We start from the raw sequence: 19,168 nt of genomic DNA, 5'->3' as shown, positions 1-19,168 counted from the left end.
TGTGATTTCTTGGAAATGAGAAGTTAAAAGGAGAAGCATCACTATCTCCCTCTCTCAGTTGGTGAGAGAATAATCCTCAAAACAAAACTGGCTAGGAAGTTCTTTATTCTACAGTGAAGCAGTCTGAAAGAAAAACTGACAAAATTTCAAACATCAAAATTCCTGTTTCCTATTCACATCCAAAGTCTGATTTTAAGACTTTGTCATTCTGCAACTATCAACAATTAAATGTCATCAGAGGAAAATCAAAGGAACTGTGAAATGTCAACCCATTCTAGCTTATAAATTTGAGCTCTTGGCCTACAAGATTGCTTTTGCTTTTTCTTTTGCCTTTTTTTTTTCAAATCCATAATACTGTTGTAGAGCTCTCATCTTGTTTTGTATGTGTGAAATTAGAGGAATATACTTTATTGGTTGCATTGTATCCTTAGTCTCTTGTTTAAAGAATAAGTTTGATTTTAATGAAAAATTATTATTGAGTTTATTGAAGCAACCTCGCTAAAGTCTCTTCTAGATAACAGTATTAAAGTGAAATAAACTGACCATTTTAGTGATTAAATAAGACTTTTACATGTTTGGTATAGTTTATGAATAATGGGGCTTGATTAACAGCATTTCTTCCACTAGAGTCGTAACATCATACACCCTTATGCATGCACTTGTTTAAGACATAATGATAGTGTAGTTCTTGAAATACTTTGTGTTTTCTGGAGGGCTCTTGCTGCATATTCTGTCCCACCCTTGAGAGAAAAATAGGAACTGACTTCAAACCTGACCTTTGATATTCTGCCAACTCAACCACACGTTCTGTTAACTCAAATCACTTCTTCTGAAGAAATCGTATCACACTTGAAATGTTAACTTTGTTTCTGTCTCCCACAAATGCTGCCAAACCTATTGAGTTTCTCCAGAATTTTGTTTTTATTTCAGATTTCTAGCATCCACAGTATTTTGTTTTTATTTCTTTGCATCTCCCCTCATTTTTTGGCATTTACCTGCAAACCATGTGCTGTGATCACTGTGACCCTCTTCAAGCCAAATAGTTTTTTAAACTTATTGTATTAAAATTTACTCAATTTAAGCCCTTCAAAATTTTGAGGACCTCTATCTCTCTACTTAATAGCAGGCTTTCCTCGCTATTATTCTGTATATGTCCGCTGCACCCCCTCCAAGTCCTTTACATCTATCCAGGTGTTGCTTAGAATTTGACACAATGGGTAGAATCTCCCTCTCCTGAAGAGTGGGTGAGGAAAGTGGTGGGAAGGGACTATAATTGAGTGGTTGGGATTGAGAAGTTACCCATTGCTGGTGGGCGGCACGGTGGCACAGTGGTTAGCACTGCTGCCTCACAGCGCCTGAGACCCGGGTTCAATTCCCGCCTCAGGCGCCTGACTGTGTGGAGTTTGCACGTTCTCCCCGTGTCTGCGTGGGTTTCCTCCGGGTGCTCCGGTTTCCTCCCACAGTCCAAAAGATGTGCAGGGTCAGGTGAATTGGCCATGCTAAATTGCCCGTAGTGTTAGGTAAGGGGTAAATATAGGGGTATGGGTGGGTTTCGCTTCGGCGGGTCGGTGTGGACTTGTTGGGCCGAAGGGCCTGTTCCACACTGTAATGTAATCTAATCTAATCTTTCCTGTCACAGGAAACTAAGTGAGAAGGCCAAAGCTTAACCATCCCAACCCACCATCAATTGAGGCACTTAAAAGCCTCATCCCACCTGCCATGTGCTGCAATATTATAGTTCCAGTGGAATTAGAGAGTCAACCTGCCCAACTGGTAAACCAGTCTGGACTGACTGTCAGTTTGAAGTTGAACTAGTGGGGTAAGGGGAAAGAGGGTGTTCCTTCAGTCTGCATAATTTGCATAAGATCACAGAACTGAACCTAATGCAGGGGGAAGGGTGCTAAGTGACAATCCTGTCTGCCTTTGCTTCCAACTTTCTTGCACACCTCCACTCAACCTCCAACCCCAAAAAATCAACGTTAGCTTGCTCTCTCTCTCTATAGATGCTGTCTGAGCTGCTGTGATCTCTAGCATTTGTTGTTTTCAGTATTTTCTTAACTTGCCTGACCACCTTCAATGATTGGTGCTGAAGATCTGGACAGTGGTGGGGGGTGGGAGGTGTCTCTCTGTTCCACGATAGGTCAGTAAACACTAGCAATTCAGTCTGGTTCTGTAAGATTTCACACTTTATTCAATCTTGGCCAGGTACACGTTATCCAGTAACACACGGATTAAACACTTCCGTGTTCCTCAGAGAAACTGCGCACATGGCTCAAGACAAAAACATCATAATACTTTTTTGAGAGAGGTATAGGCCATAATCACAGAACACATTCAAGCAATTACCAATCAATTTTAATGAAATGACTTTATTGACAGCAACTTAGCCCAATGATATTTCCTGGGAACCAATCTTTTTTTCCAACGTTCAAGTACTCTTATCTCACGATCCTAGCCTCTGCATCTGCACTTTCAAGGTCAGTTAGGATGTCTTATCTAGTCTAGTTATTTCGATGCTGTGAAGGAAGCATTGTCTGCTAATCATTGTTGAGAGAGACTATAGTTAGTTCAGCTTTTAGCAGGATTAAAAGACATTTTGTGCAGCTTTGAGCAGAATTGTCAATTTCCAGCCTAGAAGCCATTTTATTGCTGCCTGTGTTAGTAATAGCATGTATTAAATTGTTGTTCCTGACTACAACTTGTTACTTCCGCCTGTATTCAGATTTCAGATCCTCAGTGCACACACATCACCAAGTCTCTTTGTACCTACAAATACTTTAGAATTATATCCTTTGTTTTACATTTGCCTCTCCTCAATCTTCCCACCAAAATAAATAATTTCATGCTTCGCCGCAACAAATTTCATCTGTCTCTTGTCTGACCATTCCACCAGCCAGTCCACATCTCTTGGAGCTTAACAGTATTCTCTTCTAAGTTTTGTGCCATTGAGTCACAGGGCTCTGCAGTATAGGAAAAGGTCCTCCAATCAAAATGACCGTCTATTAGAATGCCATTTTCCAGCACATGGCCCATAGCCTTGTAAGATAGGGCTGCTGTCTCATTAGAAAGAGATGACTAGTGCAGAGTTCAACCTGAGGGTCACCACACCTCAGGCAAGTGAAGAGTCTACGAAGATAGTACCTCCAGGGCAATCTTAGCTAGTTCAAGAATTGATCCTGCACTGTTGGCATCACTCTGCATTGTAAACCAGGCATCTAGCCAACTAAGCTATTAGAACATTGTCACTGCAATTTTGATTTTGTTTGTTCATTCGTGCGATGAGGGTGCTGCTGTCTATGCCAGCATTTAACCAATCCCTAATTGTCCAGAGAGCAGTAAAGAGTCAACTACATTGCTGTGGGTCTAGAGTCACATAGGCCAGATCAGGTAAGGATGGCCGTCTGTTTCCCTAAATGGCATTAGTGAACCTGATGGGGTTTTGTTCCCTGGCAATCTTAATTCCAGATTTTTATTGAATTCAAATTCTGCCATCTGCCATGGCAGGATTTGAACCTGGGTTCCCAGAATGTGACCTAGTTCTCTGGATTAACAGTCCTGTGATAATACCATTAGGCTGTCGCCTCCCCAGATTTTGGAATTGCACCCTGTACTCCAAATTCTTGGCCATTTGTATAGGGTTACATCTGCTTATTTTATCAGTCTCTGCCCTTCCTGTACACTATTTCTTAAATTTCCAAGCTTTTTGTCATCTGCGATATTTGAAACAATGCCCTCTACAGCCAAATCCATATATCAAAGAGACCAGGAGTTCCAATACTGACACCTGTGGGACACCACTGTAGACTTCACCTGGCAATGGGGCAGTGTTTCGAAAGCTTGTATTTTCAAATAAACCTGTTGGACTATAAACTGCTGTTGTGTGATTTCTGACTTTGTCCACCCCAGTCCAACACTGGCACCTTGACAACATACTTCATTCCAGTCTGAAAAAAGCAATTGTGTGCGATTGTATTTCTTAGAAAATGTCACATCCATGGCACTGCTGCCACTTTTAATTCCATCAACTTCAATTGTGCTAATAAGTCTACATTAAAAAGTGTAGCACCTTTTTTATTTATCTCTGTTTGTTCTCAATTCGATCTGTCCTACCATAGTTTTCATTTAAATTTCTAAAGTTGTAAAGTGAAATCACGATTGCAGCATCATCTGATCTACTTTCTATGTGTACTATGAAGCAATATATACATATAAAACACAGGAATAGTTACTGATAATCCCAAAGCAAAAGATGTTCATTCATTTAATGTAAATAAATTGACTAGCAGAATGAAGTTGGCTGATTGGCAGTATTTAACCTTAGTTTATGTTATGAAGACTGAAATTCAAATATTTAGTCTAACATTAAAATATTCTCAGTTTTATTTGTCTTTATTTACAGTCAGTGGAAAGGAAACTATCCAACTATTTGAAAAGTTGCTCCATTATCCTCAACTTTATTTTTCACTGTTTTGTTTGTGAGATATAGTTGTGCCCATCCAATATTTTAAGTAAGGACAAAGTTAGAGATGAAAATCTCATCACCCTGAGCTGCAGTAGATCTGTGCATGTCAGCGGTAGAGATCTCCAAAGAAGGACAGCATTCACTTTCTGCTACCAGGGTTGAAGCATGCCCTGTTAACTCCTTAGCCTATTATGCTAGCCAAAAACACTCCATTTTTCAGTCACTGGATCCTCTCTCCACCTCCAAATTAGCTTCCATAGTTAGTCAGGTGCATCTTTATATAGAGCATTTGATTTATTTGCTGAAAACATAACTTCCTAGATTTATAAACTCATATACGTCTTGCCATCAATATTCTCAATCTTTCTGCACTATTCTGTAATACTTTGGAGCTTTGCAGCATATTATACTTACAATTTCTTTTTTTCTGTGTTAAATATACTTCCTGTTTTATATTTATAAACAGCCTAGATGTTTGAAGAGTTACTTCGGTATATTATATTGGTTATACTGGTATTATTATACAACCAATATTTTAAGCACTATTGACTGTTTGTTGTAGCTTTAATATTTAATCACCCTATCACTGAAGTTTTTAATCATTCTGGAGGGGAAAGTATCTAATGTGTTCTAACAATATATAGTATGTTTTGTAAAGCAGCATCAGATATTGAAATTTAAACTATTCTTTCAAGATTAGTATTTTGTATTTAATTAAGAACAAGCAACAGCCTGAAATTAAGTTTACATGCTATTTTTAAAGTGCCTTTATATGGTGTTACAATAGTTGGCTTGTCCTGGCAGGCTTAACAATGATGGACAGTTTAATAAAATATGGCATTTAAGGCATGTATGATTGGTCGATAGGCACATCTGTGAAATTCATATTACAGAATTTTAAAAATTTCAAGTGTCCTGTTTATGTATCTTTGAAGACTAAAAATATATTTGTTGCTATTCCAAAAATTGTATGAAAATATTGAATAATCGAGAACATTTTTTAAAAAAAAATTTTGATTGCCTTCATCAGCTTCATAAATAGAAATTAGCTGATCTGTATCCTAGTTACTATAGAAATTGATATATTGTACCTTGATTCAAAATGAATCTGTTGTTGGAAATAGTCTTTACTTAGCATTTGTGTGGCATGAATGTTATTTAATGCAGCAAGTGTGGTAAGATATGGCAAGATACCTCACACATTGCTCCACTAAACTCAATATGACTGTCACTTGTGCAAAAAAACCGTAAGATTCAGCCCAGAGTGCAACAATTAACATTTGAATTGGCAGGAGAATGTGGTTGGGAAACATATCAGCTATGATCAAATGTGGAGTAGACTAAATGGGTCAAATGTCTTAATTAAACTCATATCTTATGGTCTTATGAAGGATTCATATTCCACATTTGTAACAGTTAATTTTCAGTGCTAGAGAGGTGTTTTTAAAAAATGCTTGCACTAGAATAGACCTATCTTAACTCAGTGAAAGTTTGCTGTTTTTTAACTTCTGGAGGTGTAATTCAGCCAATAACTAAGTGAGTTGCACATTCAATTGTTAGGAATCTTTTTGCTGAAACAATGGCCTGTTTACTACATATTTATGTCCTATTTATATTTTTCAATTTTTAAAACTTCAGCTTTATTTGACAGTTACATTTCATAATTTTAATATTTATAGTCAATGAAAAAGATTGTCAATAATCATTTAACTACTCTTGCACTCAGCCTCAAAGATTGAGTAACTCAACTTTATTTGAAGTTTTTATTTGTGTATTTGTCCTCCTTGAACTTTGTGGATCTTTATTAAGATAGTACTGGATAAATACTTAATCAGCACAAAGTTCTAGGAGTATCTGCAGTTTGATTATGTTACCTTGGTGGCTGCCAAATGTGTAACCAAAGAATTAGTGAAAACAAAATATTTGGGCACACCAGTTTTAAAATTGTTTCAAGTCTTGACAAGATTACTATACATTATCCTTTAAAAACTATTGTTCTCAATTAGAGTGTACATAGTTACCATTTTAGTAAAAAGACCCCAGAAGTGTTGTGTATGGACTCCATGAGAAATTCTATACCCGAGCCTCTGATTTCATCCCTGTCTCTGGTGATTGTTTGTCTGAGGATAATGTACCATCATGCAGCTTTTTCATACTTGACCTCCAAATGAGCTTTCCAACCTTGTATTTCAATGTCCTTGAAGACCACATCTGTCTGTTATTTATATCAATCAATTTTATCCCTACTTATAACTGCCTTCATCTATGCATTTTATTACATCCAGACTTGAATGTTCCAATGCTTTCCCAGCTGGCAACCCACCTTCCATCCTCTATTAAGTTGAGCTCATCCAAAAATGTACTTTCCTAACTGGTAACCAAGTTCTGTTCATCCTTTAGCCCTGTACTCACTGACCTATGTTGGCTCCCAGTACAGTGTGAACTTGATTTTAAAATTCTCCAAGCTGTTTTCTGATCCATTCAGTGCCTTCCGTTTAAATAATATTTTTAGCTAGATAATTCTTGAGATTTGCAGTGCTTCTCCAGTTCAAGCTTCTTGTTTATCCTCAAATTTAAAAACCACACTATTCTTAACCATGCTTTCAATTGCCTAATCCCTAAATTCTGAAATATAAGATTGTTATTGGAGCAATGTCTCTCAATTGCAGACATGAATCATGTAAAGCCAAATAGAGATTTTTTTTATTGCCAAGTTCCTTGAGGTGCCACTGAAAGCGTGACCATTTGGATCATTTGCCTTTTTTGGTACTGTGGTTACCAATGTTATATATAACATTTCTGGAGATCTCTTAGTGGTTTCCTTTTTGTGATATTTGCAGACTTGCCTCAGGATCTTCTCTCAGTCATCCAGTTTGTACCTTTAATTAATTCTCTCTTCTTTTCCCCTCTAGGTATCCCAGATGATGAAATAGTTAATGTGACACTGCCGACTGGGGTGCCAGTTCTTCTGGAATTGGATGAAAACCTTCATCCAGTTAGACCACATAGATTTTTAGGCAATCAGGAGGCCATCCAGGCAGCTATCAAAAAGGTGGAGGATCAGGGCAAGGCAGCTGCTCCAGGAAAGAACATACCTGTTTCTGCCAATTAACTCTCAATTATTGACTTTGGAAGGGAGATGTAGTTAGAAACCATTTAAAAACTATTTGGAGGAGAAGTTTATTTTGTTTGGAACATTCTGTATAGATCTGTTGCAGTTGGTGAGCATGTCCTAGGTTTGGCACTGGTGAAATATGTTGAACTATTATTTGCTGCTTTGCACTGATGTCTTAATAAGGCTAATTTATTTAAAAAGCTAGAACTATATAGGTTTTCATACACAGGAAGATAGTTTTGTTATTGTACCAAGGATTCTTTAAGTAAAATTTACAAGGCTGAATTAAGAATGTTAATCATATTTTATTAAGTGAGTTGTGAGAGCCCAGCTATATTAGTTCAGGTTTGCAGAAGGTGCGCTTTTCAACAGATGATAGGAGTTGCGCTGCTTAGATCTGCATCACAGGGAAGCTCTAATTGCAGCTCATTAACTGTAAAAGGTCACTTGATTACATTGGGCCTTGGAAATTATGAAGACATGCCCCTCTGCTTGACATGTCCCAAAAGTACAAAATCTGAGCCTTATCCAGTATGCCAATCATTTTTCAAACAACCTTAGCAGATCATTTATTAGGAAGATAAATTGTATGTGCTAGAATGATTATTTTCCTTGAACAGGAGTCGGGTAAATTGAACAGATTTTCTTGATCTGATAAGGTTCAAATAGTTGATTCAGAAAGAATGGAGAGCGGTAATAGGAAAAAAAGTAATCAGTAAAGATTTATGGGTCCTGTAGGAAGCCTAAAAGTGACAGAACATTTTAAGATTTTCTTGAAGACATTACTGGCAAATAAGACATTACAGTATAAAAAAGTTTATATATTGCAATGTGCCACATTTACTTATTGAAGAAAATAGAGAAGTGTCAAGAGCCCTTGCCTCCTTAGATCTTAATTGTGTATTAATTGCTATTTGAATCAAATTATCTGTAATCTAATTCCAACAGCATCAATGGAAATTCATTGAAAAGGCAGTGACCATTATGCAATTTGAACATGGAGTGCTCAGTAGTTGGTGATGTAGAAATCTTGAGGAAATAATACCTTGAAGTATGGGAGAATGCTACTGTACTGTACTGTAGAAATAGCACCATAGCATTTTACATTTGAGTTTACAATATCAATTTGTTTTGATTTTATGAAGCTGTATACATTTTTTGAGTTTTAAGTAACTTCTCAAATGGTTGAAAATAGAAAACTAGCAATTTTCTTTGTTATTGTATTATAGTTAAATTAGTTGAAGATAAGTATTCATACCTCCTGTGTTTTCAGCATCCATGTTTCAGTTAAGTTTAGCTCATGAAGTGCTGAGCTGTATAGGTCAGGATAGCCTTTGGATTTGTTACTTCATTTATGTTGAGCTAACCCTTCTTGATAGAGGTAATTATGGAGGGCGCACATGCACACATGCCTCGATTGCCATTTAGCAACCCATGTTACATTGTCTTGTTTTTAACATATACATTGTAAGAGTCGAAAAGTATGGCATGAAAAAGCACAGCAGGTCAGGCAGCATTTGAGGAGCAGTAGAGTTGACGTTTTGGGCATAAGCCCTTCATCAGGAATGTCCATTGTAACACTTGTTAAGGCTGGTTTAAGATCATTGAGCACTTGGATGAAGAAATGGAGGGCCATTCATGCTTGCTGAACTATAACCGGCAAGTACTTAATATTTTTGGGACAGAAGTATAATGCAGACTTCATTCTATGAAGGATGAAGAGCAACTCAATGGATAGCAGTGTATTAACAATGTACTTTATCTTTGTAATGTGGTGTACTTCAAATCACAGATGGAAAAGGATGGAAGCCTGTATTTTACTGTCAATTGAATTATGTTACAGACATATAAGCTCCAAGGTGCCCTTTTCATTGCTGTTTCATTTACTGTATGAACTGTTCACATCATGTCTACTGAATAAAAGTAAAAATAAAAATTGAACAATAAAAATTAATCAATCTGATGCATAATTGGATAAATAATCCAACAAATGAGAGTTAAAATCTAACAATGGCAGTTTGAATATTTAAAATATAGTTAGTATAAGAATCAGATCAATATCAGTAAAAGTGACTATTCGAGCTATTGGGTTGATATTAAAAATCCAATTGATTCATCAACGTCTTTAAGGGAAAGAATTCTGCCATTCTTCCTAATCAGGCCCATATGTAAATGCTTCTGAAGTGGCCTGGCAAGCGTAACAGTTGAATCTAACTACTGCAAAAAAAGTGGGAATAGAACCAGAAACTATACTGCATGGACTAAAGTGGCTCAAGAAGATCCAATAAGGGTTAGACAATAAATGTCATTCTTGCCAGGATGTCCAGCTCCTGAGAAGAGTATAAACATGCAATTTTAACAATATAAGTATAACAACTGGCATTTTTTATAAAATTGTATTTCAGTATTTTTAATTTGGTTGAGATATATATGATGGCTGTATTATCAAAACTATTCAGTTTACTTCCGGTCTACATTGCTGTTATCTTCAGTATATTTTGTGGACACCATTTAGAACATTCAATCTGAACATAATATTTCAATTATTGCTTTGTCATTTATTGTATAGTTAGTACAGTGTGCAAAAGTATTGAATATAGTTAGCCTACCTTTTGATGCTGTAGAATAGCATCAAAATAGTTATTACAGTTTGGTATGTATAATAAAAATATGTAATTGTATTTTTATAATATTGCATTCACCAGATGCAATCTTTTGAATAATTTGTTACATCTTCATCAGTTAAATGCTCAAAGGAAGTAAATTTGAAATTTCTTCAGGCAAGCTCATTCTAAATGTTAGAGGTTAACTACTAAATTCAACCATCCTTTACTCTGAATGAGAAACCTAATAGTTTAGACTGTAGCAAGTTGCTATAATATTTTGACCTATATCTTGTTCCTTTGAGCACACCGGAATTGTCAAATTTACCCTTTTTTCTGATTGTTAAAGACTGAGTTGAGATTTTTTTTCTCATGATCATTAAATCTTTGCAGTCCTCTACCTCAAACATGAGTGGATGCTCAATCATTGAATATATTCAAGACTGGGATAGATATAGATTTGGGCTTCAGAGAAATCCAGGTTATGGGGATCAGGTGAAAAAGTAGAGTTAAAGTCAAAGATCAACAATGATTTTGAAAAACGCAAGTTCACTCTAGAGGATGTATAGTTTATTCCTTTTTCTAATTCTTAGGTCCTTATCTGGTCACTGCTTTAGCACAATATATTGAAACGATTCTTATTCTTGAATACAGAATGTCTCTCCAATATGGACTTTTTAATCAGAAAAAAGCTATAATTTGGCAGGTCCTATTATTGTGCAATTTGACCCCTCCACTGTAAATTTATGGAGAAGGTTTAGTGCCTCAAGCTATATAGATGCATCTATTGCTGAAAATGTGTTGCTGGAAAAGCGCAGCAGGTCAGGCAGCATCCAAGAAGCAGGAGAATTGACGTTTCGGGCATGAGCCCTTCTTCAGGAAGGATGCATGTATTGTCAATACCATTTTTGTTCATTTAAAGCTGAATTACAAATTACATCACCAAAACCAATCATCTTTCTGCTATTGATTAGACATTGATCCAGATCATAATGTTATGCAGATCTTTTATTATGCAAATGTTTTACATTGTTATAAACTCTACTATAGTAATACTGTCTTTACTTCGTAATTTAATTGAAGAAGCAACTAAATGAATACTTTTTTGGTAACTTTGATCTAGACATGTTCTACCTGTTCTTTCTTCCTGGAGAGGAGACAGAATGATCTCCCTCAGTCTATTTCAACAGCACATCTCAAATCTGCTATTTTATCTAAGTAAGCACAAAAAGTCTGATTGTAAATTTTGAATAACAGATATCATGAACTTTTAAGGTTTATCTTTCAAGTCTGGTATGACTTTATAAGAGCATGAGCGGTTTGCTGTGACGAGTGCATTATTAAAACTTGGATTGGTTGTAATGGAGTAGATGTTTATCACTAACTTTTACCATTAACATTTTGTATGTTTATTAATAGTTGTCATAATTAAGTGTGCAAATGTTGTCTTTGGATTGAGCCAGTTACCTTGTTTTTTTTTCACTATTTGAAACAGGTAATGAGAATTCTGGGTAGTATTGAACCTAATTGTAACCTACCAAATCTTAAGTGTTTAAATCAGAAATTAAAAAAAACAATTTTAACAATGTTCTCCAGATTTGGATGTTACTACCAACGCCAGTACTTATTGTCAACACCTCTTTGCCATAGGTCACTTCAGATTGTTGAAGTCCATGTGGTAAGGTATCCCATGGTGTTGTCGGAGAGAAGTTCGAGATCTTGACTCAGTGACTATGAAGCAATGGAGTTAATTGTCTAAATTGGCATGGTCTGCAGCTTGAAACAAGATGATGTCCTATCCTATATATTGCCTTATCCTTACAGGTGGCAAAAGTAATGAGATTCAAGAAAATCTCAAAGCCTTGGTAATTTCCTGTGGTGCATGCTGTAGACAGTAAACAGTGTAGCCATATTGTGTTGGTGGTGAAGGTTGTGAATATTTATTGGTTGCCAATCAAGCAAGCTGGTTTATCCAGGATCGTGTTGAGCTTTGCCCATTGCTGTGGCTACACCCATTCAAACAAATGGAAAATGTTCCACCACACCGCTGTCTTATATCTAGTCGGTAGTAGAGAGGCTTTGGGATGTCAGAAATTGAGCCACTCATAACAGCTTACCTTGCCACTGACCATCTCTAGTAACTACGTCATTTTTGAGCTTTTGGTCAATGAACAAAAGTTCATTTGAGCTTTTGGTCAATGAAGAGCCCTTCAGGAGATTTATGGGAGATTTTAGTTATGGTATTGCCTATGAGTATTAAGAGAATGTGGTTAGATACAATCTTGTGATAAGATGGTCATTGCCTGGTACTTGTGTGACAGAATTATTTTCCACTTGTCCACCCAAACTTGCCCCAGATCCTTCAGTTTTACGAGGGCTCCTTGGTATAACACTCAAGACAAATGTCTTTAAATGTTGAAAGTAGTCATGCTCACTTCACTGTCAATTAAGCAGAAACTGTTCCCAGTGGCAGTATAGTAACTAGAAGATATAGACTTAAAATAATTGTCTCTACTTCATTTGCCAGTGTGAGGAAGAAGAATTACACAATGAGTTATGATCTGGACAACACTAACTAAGTGTGTTGGAAGTGATTTCAACAAATACTTGGAAAGTATTCACAAGTCTGTGGGGAAAGAGCAGAAGAGTAGGGTTATTTGAGTGGCTTCCTCCTGTGCGGTACCTTTTTAAGATGTTCCCTGATTCTTCAAATATTACATTTGAATAAGTCAAAACAAATTGCGATGATAAAAATATTACTGGCAAAAGTTAATGAAAACGTTATGAAGAAATATTACATATAAAGGTTTAGTTATGTAATAAAAGTGAAGAAACATTGTTAATTCGCATGACAGCACAAAGGCTACATACCAACCAAACCACTGCCTGTAATCTCCCTCCCTGTGAGAGCTTTCTTATCCATAACTTGACAAGATTGGAATGCAGTTTAACATACTTGTTCCTGGTCATACCAGACATACCTTTCCCCAAACTTGCTTTGGAATCTTCAAAGTGACCATCATCAAAGTTAATTCAACTGTTTTACTCTTTGGAAATGGACAAGTAGGAGACTTAAAGACAATCTGTTTCCACTCCAGCTTAATCAACATTCAGGTATGTTTCATGATAATTGTAAATTCCTGAGTACTGGTATTCTAGGAACTTAATCTATCAACACTGATATGTTTCAACCAGGACCAATCTTCATTCAGTGACAGTAATCACTTTAATTTTGCAATATATCTGATTAACAAATCCAGCACTTCAGGTCAACTTTTGTTTGCTACAGCGAAGACAGTCTTGTATACCTTTTCAATTCAATGGTAACTAATTAAACACACTCTCTAATCAGGATAACGTAATTTAATTGTATGCTTTAGTTTTAAAACTGACTGCCGATCATTGTGCAGATTTAATTACTGCATTAAAATGGATCTGTTGATTTTTGATTCACTTTATATTTCAGGTTTATAGCTTGGATGGATTGCTATTGTGAATACTCATGCATTTTCGCTACAACGGGAATTGTTCACAAGTCTGTACAAAATAAATCTGTACTTTGACACAATTGCAGGACAACTTCATACAGACTAATGAAATGAGTTTCAGTATGAGTATTTAATGATATAACTTCAAAGATTATTTAATTGGAACAACAATGTTAACTCAAGTCTAGGAAGTCAGTTTGTAAGATGGTGTTGATGATCTGGCTGTGAACTAATTGAATATTGCTCCACGTTTAATTAGTGGGATTAGGCAAATCTCTACACAGGGGAAGAAGAATACTACTACATGCAAAATCCTTTATAACTATAATAAAGCTAGAACTTTTCCTCTATTGTTTAATGTTATATTAACTAAACCCCCCAAAACAATAGAACATTGTTTTTGGTCTTTTCAATAAGAAATGATGGCCTTCTCTCACAAGCATAAATGTTTGCCAGTGAGAGCTGAACCCTTAAGGAGAGGAAGGGACATGTACGACAATGCAAGTTACTATCCTTTAATGGAGGGGTATCTGTTTGCTAAAAATAATCTCTTAAATCTTGTTGAAGACAAACACAAACTATAACGACTGCACTTACTTTTTCTTTCTCCAACCCTTGTTCAAGCCAGTTTGAAATGTTACTTGTCCTAGCAGGAGATCAACAGAAATCAATGTGGAGCTCTTGCTGCTATCTTTCGTCTATTATTGAACGCCCATAATTATCATATTCAACTCTCTCCCACCCCCTTCTATGGGAATGTGAAAAGGAAAGAAAAGTAGTGAAGACAAATGTAGGTCCCTTACAATCAGAATCAGGGGACATTGTAATGGGGAACAAAGCGATGGCACACTGATTAAATACATAGTTCTAAAAACCAAAAGAACTGCAGATGCTGGAAATCAGAGTCAAAACAGGAGAGAATAGTGGATAACAATCAGCTCAGGGGAATGAATGGCTACTAATGGAGACCATTAGTAGCAAACAATGGTTTGAGATACCTCAAGCTCTAAAAAGCACAGTTGCCTGCCACTTCAACACACCACCTTGTTCCCTGGCAAAATCTTGCTCTCAGGCTTGCTACAGTTCTCCAGCAAAGCTCAGTGCAAGCTGAAAGAACAGCATCTCATTTTCTGCGTGGGAACTTCACAGCCTTCTGGACTCGATATCGAGTTCAACAAGTTTAGGGCTTGAGGCACCTTCTCACACGTGCTTACCCCAACCCCACACACGTACCGTTGTTATCACATGGTCTGCTATTACACACAACTCGTTGTTAGCCACTAATAGTTTCTACTAGTAGCTATTCATTCTCCTAGGCTGATTGTTATCCATTCCTTTGTCAACTGTTCTTCTCCCTCTTTGGGCTCTATCTCCATCTATTGTTCACTCCTTAACCCTTACCTCCACCCTGTCTTCTACATAAAAATCAACTTTTTTGCTAGCTGCAATCAGTTCTGAAGAAAGGTCACTGGACCTGAAATATTAATTCTGATTTCTCTCTACAGCTGCTGCCAGACCTTCTGAGCTTTTCCAGTAATTTCTGTTTTTGTTTATATTTTGGTTCTGTCTTCACAAATAAGGACTCCAATAATGTTCCAAAACAGTTGGGGAACATAGGACATAATGAGAGAGAGAAACTGAAGGGAATCAGTGTTGTTGTAGGGAAATGGTGTTTGTAAAATTGTTGGGATTAAAGGTCAACAAATCCACAGGGCCTGATAATCTACATCTCAAACTACATAAAGAAGTGGCCCTAGAATTAGAGGTTGCCATCTTTCAGAATTCTGTCAACTCTGAATTACTTCCTGTAATTTGGAAGGTAACTAATGTAACCCTGCTATTGAAAAAAAGGAAGTAGAAAGTAAACAGGGAATTACTAATGAGTTACCCTGACATTAGTGGAGGGGAAATGCGAATACCCATTATAAAAGATTTAAGAGCAGAGTATTTGGAAAACTGAAAGAATTGGGCACGTTAGCATGGATTTACAAAAGGAAAATCATGCTTGACAAATCTATTGGAATTTTTCAAGCGTGTAACTAATAGATAAGTGGCAACCAGTGAATGTTAAATTCTTGGACTTTTAGAAGATTTTTGAAAAGTTCCATATAAGAGATTTTCGTGTAAAAGTAAAGTTGCGTGGGATGGAGGTAGTGTACTGATGGTGAATTAGCTGATAAACAAAAATAAGGAATACATGGTAACTTTCTGAGTGGTAGCCAGTGACTAGTGGGGCACCGCAGGGATCAGTGTTATTTATGACATATATTAATGATTTAGATGATGATACTAAATGCAGTATTTCCAAGCTTGCAGACAAACACAAAGCTGGGTGGGAAGGCAATGTGCCCTCTAAGCTTTGCAGTTGCTCCAATGTTCTTGATCACTGCACAGCAGCCGAATTAGAAAGCCTTGGAGCCCTGTACAGCTGGTAAGAATAAGAGGAAACACTACTGGGATGATGAATTAATAAGGAAGATGTAGGGATTATTCAGTGTGATTTGGACAAATTGAAGGAGTGAACAAATGTATGACAGGTGGATAATTGTGAGACTACCATTTGGACAGCAAAAAGAGGAAGGCAGTTTATTATCTGAATGGTAATAGATTGAGACAAGGAGAGGTGCAATGAGACCTGGGTTGCATTGTACACATGTCACTGAAAGTAACAGGCGTTGAAGAAGGCAAATGGTGTGTTGGCCTCCGTACCGAGAGGATTATGAGTACAGGGGCAGGGATGTCTTGCTGTAATTGTATAGGGCGTAGGTGAGATCATACCTAGAATATTGCATGTAGTTTTGGTCTTCTTATCTGAGGAAGGTTGTTATGGCTAAGGAAGGAATGTAACAAAGATTTACCAGATTAAGTTCTGGGAGGGCAGAACTAACCTCATTTCAAAGAATGGGGGGCGATCTCATAGATGCGTATAAAATTTTAATAGGAATAGACAGGATAAACATGGGAAAGCTGTACCCAAACAGAGGCAAGTCCAGAACTTGGGGTCACAGTTTCAGAATATGGGGAAGGTTATTGAGAACTGCGATGAGGAGAAATCTCTTCACCTAGAGAGTGGTGAGTGTGAAATGTTTCTGCCACAGAAAGCAGTTGAGGCCATACCAGTGAATGTTTTCAAGAAGGGAATGGATATAGTTCTTAAGGCTAATGGGATCAAAAGGTATGGGGCCAAAGTGGGACCAGGGGACTGAGTTGGATGATCAGCCATGATCACATTGAATGACTAAGCAGGTTCAAAGGTCCACATGGCGTACTCATGTTCCTATTTTCTATGTTTTTCCTTGCTTTAGAAACCCCACTGCAATTGACTCTCCTTCACTCTAATGGAATTGGTGATAACGGACACAAACTTTTAAAGCTATTAAAGAAGCTCACAGCAGGGAAGAAAACCAGCCACATATCTCACTGAGATACCATGTAGCTGGTTAGTACTGTATACTGGACCCTTAATGAGGTAAATCTAGTATGTCACATTTATTTAATTGTTTCAAGAAAAAGACCCTTCACCACTTTCCCTGACGATCAGGATTCATCAGCATTGTTTAGACAGCAAAATAAAATATTTTAGAGAAAATGTTTGAATTATTAACTGAGCTCCATAGCTCCAAGGTTAGGTCCTATTTTAATGACCCTGAAAGATTTGCTGGAATATCTTGTGGTTTATTTCCAATTTTACAAAAATCATTTCTTTTCCATAATATAATTCTGTATTAGAGTGACAGTCATAGAGTTGTACAGCACGGAAACATCCCTTCTGTCCAATTCGTACATGTTGACCGTGTTTCTTGTCGACTGTGACAACACTACCATTATAGGGCAAGCCAAACAAAGAACAGCCAGGGAATTCCTAGAAGCATGGCACTCATCCATAAACTCCATCAACAAACACATCGACCTGGACCCAATATACCGGCCACTACAGCGGACAGCTGAAACTGACAACTGGAAGCGGCAGGGACAGGCCACTATAAATGCCGGAAGAAACACCACAGCAGCACTTCACAGGAGGCTCCCAAGCACTGAGGATGTCACTTAGACAGGGGACGAAATGTTTGCAACAAAAATTTCCAGCTCAGCGAACAGAACCACAACAAGTACCACCACTTTCTTGAAGGAAATTAGAGATTGGAAATAAATACTAGTGTAGCCAGAGACACCCATATTCTGTGAACAGATAAAATAGAATGAAGGTACTTGCAGTCACCTTAAACTTTGCGATATAAGGTTAGATTAGTAGGATGTAGACAAGAAGTTATGGGCGGTCAGTAAAGGTATATAGGTGGCGAGGCTTTTGAACAATGGACAGTAAGGTTAAGGTGACAAGGTTGAGGAAGAAGGTTTCCAAAGCAAAGGGCATAAATGGCTCAATAATCGTTGTTTTAAAAGTGATTACACAGTCAGAGAGAAAACATTAATCAGGTGGATGCAGTGGCTAAAACACAACAGGCCAAAATGAGAAGATTAGATGATACATTGCAGTTGACTGGAGAGTGCTTATTGGTGCATAAATTTGGTGATGGTTGAAGACGAAGAGTGAAGTAAGGAAGTGTGTCTATGAAAATGTGATTGACAACTTTTTTTAAAAAAAAGCATTAGGTGGTGAGGAACCAACAGGCAGATCAAAATTGATGGAGGATTTAATACATGATTGGATAGAACAGCAGGCTTCTGAGTGTTTCATTTAGATCGTAATTCAAGAGGCTAGCATGAAAAGTACTGGGAAAATCAAACTCAAAGTTCAGAAGAGTGAGGATGAGGGCTATGTAGAGAATTTTAAAAAGATTGACACAGGAACGCTTTATAATGGGCCTGAAACAGGGTTGAAAGCTTAAACAAATGGAGTAAAAACAGAGTTTATTTATTATTATGTGTAATCTGACCGACCATTGCGATAAAATTGGATTGCTGTTAGTTTTGGATTTTCAGTTGAATTCAGTCAACAAATAAAGGGGAAGAGATTTTTCCCTCTGTCTTCCAAAAAGCTATTACTTGCTTCTTCCCAAATATCTTGCACAATTTAGTTTGTACATTGCTATATGTATTCACCCACCAGGTGGAGTACTAGCCAGCTTTTTTGAGATGAGGAACAGTCATGTATTACAGAGGAATGTCGATTATCCAAATATCAATTATCCGAATAAGATTGCAAGGTCCCGATGCTTGGCTAAACTATGTTACCCGAACATTCGATTAACTGAACATTCGATTATCTGGACAAAGTACAACCCGCCCGTGTCGTTTGGATAATCAAGGTTCCTGTGTTGACAAACCAGTTGGCAAAATAAATTTTGCGTTGTTCAAGCACCTTGTTTTCTGTGTTGTTCCATTGAATGCACACAGTGTACTGGGTTAATGTTATGTTGACCAGGGATTTCTGCGTTTGGACATGGACAGCTTCATTGAAAAAAGGGGTACTGGTGGATTTTCCTTTACTTGTTGTTAAGTTATCCACTACAATTCACAACAGGGTAATGCAAACTTGCAG

General features: G+C 37.1%; 1 protein-coding gene across 2 annotated transcripts in view; it reads left to right on the top strand.

Moving 5' to 3' along the window:
- The window catches only part of bpgm (2,3-bisphosphoglycerate mutase), a 38,852-nt gene extending 21,789 nt beyond the window's left edge, over positions 1-17,063 (top strand). The window contains exons 3-4 of one of the 2 annotated variants that reach the window (XR_006315063.1): positions 7,375-11,398; positions 16,974-17,063. Coding sequence is in view for 1 of the 2 variants with exons in the window: in XM_043713564.1 (XP_043569499.1) it covers positions 7,375-7,574 (200 nt within the window). In the remaining variant the exon portion in view is untranslated. Of the gene's footprint in view, positions 1-7,374; positions 11,839-16,973 lie in introns of those variants that run through there. The other variant, XM_043713564.1, reaches the window with a different exon arrangement.
- The last annotated feature ends 2,105 nt before the right edge of the window (positions 17,064-19,168 follow it).

This window comes from Chiloscyllium plagiosum, chromosome 23 (genome assembly GCF_004010195.1).
Source record: "Chiloscyllium plagiosum isolate BGI_BamShark_2017 chromosome 23, ASM401019v2, whole genome shotgun sequence".
NCBI classification, from domain to species: domain Eukaryota; kingdom Metazoa; phylum Chordata; class Chondrichthyes; order Orectolobiformes; family Hemiscylliidae; genus Chiloscyllium; species Chiloscyllium plagiosum.
The sequence above is the reverse complement of the archived record's forward strand: the minus strand, read 5'-3'. Positions and strand labels throughout refer to the sequence as shown.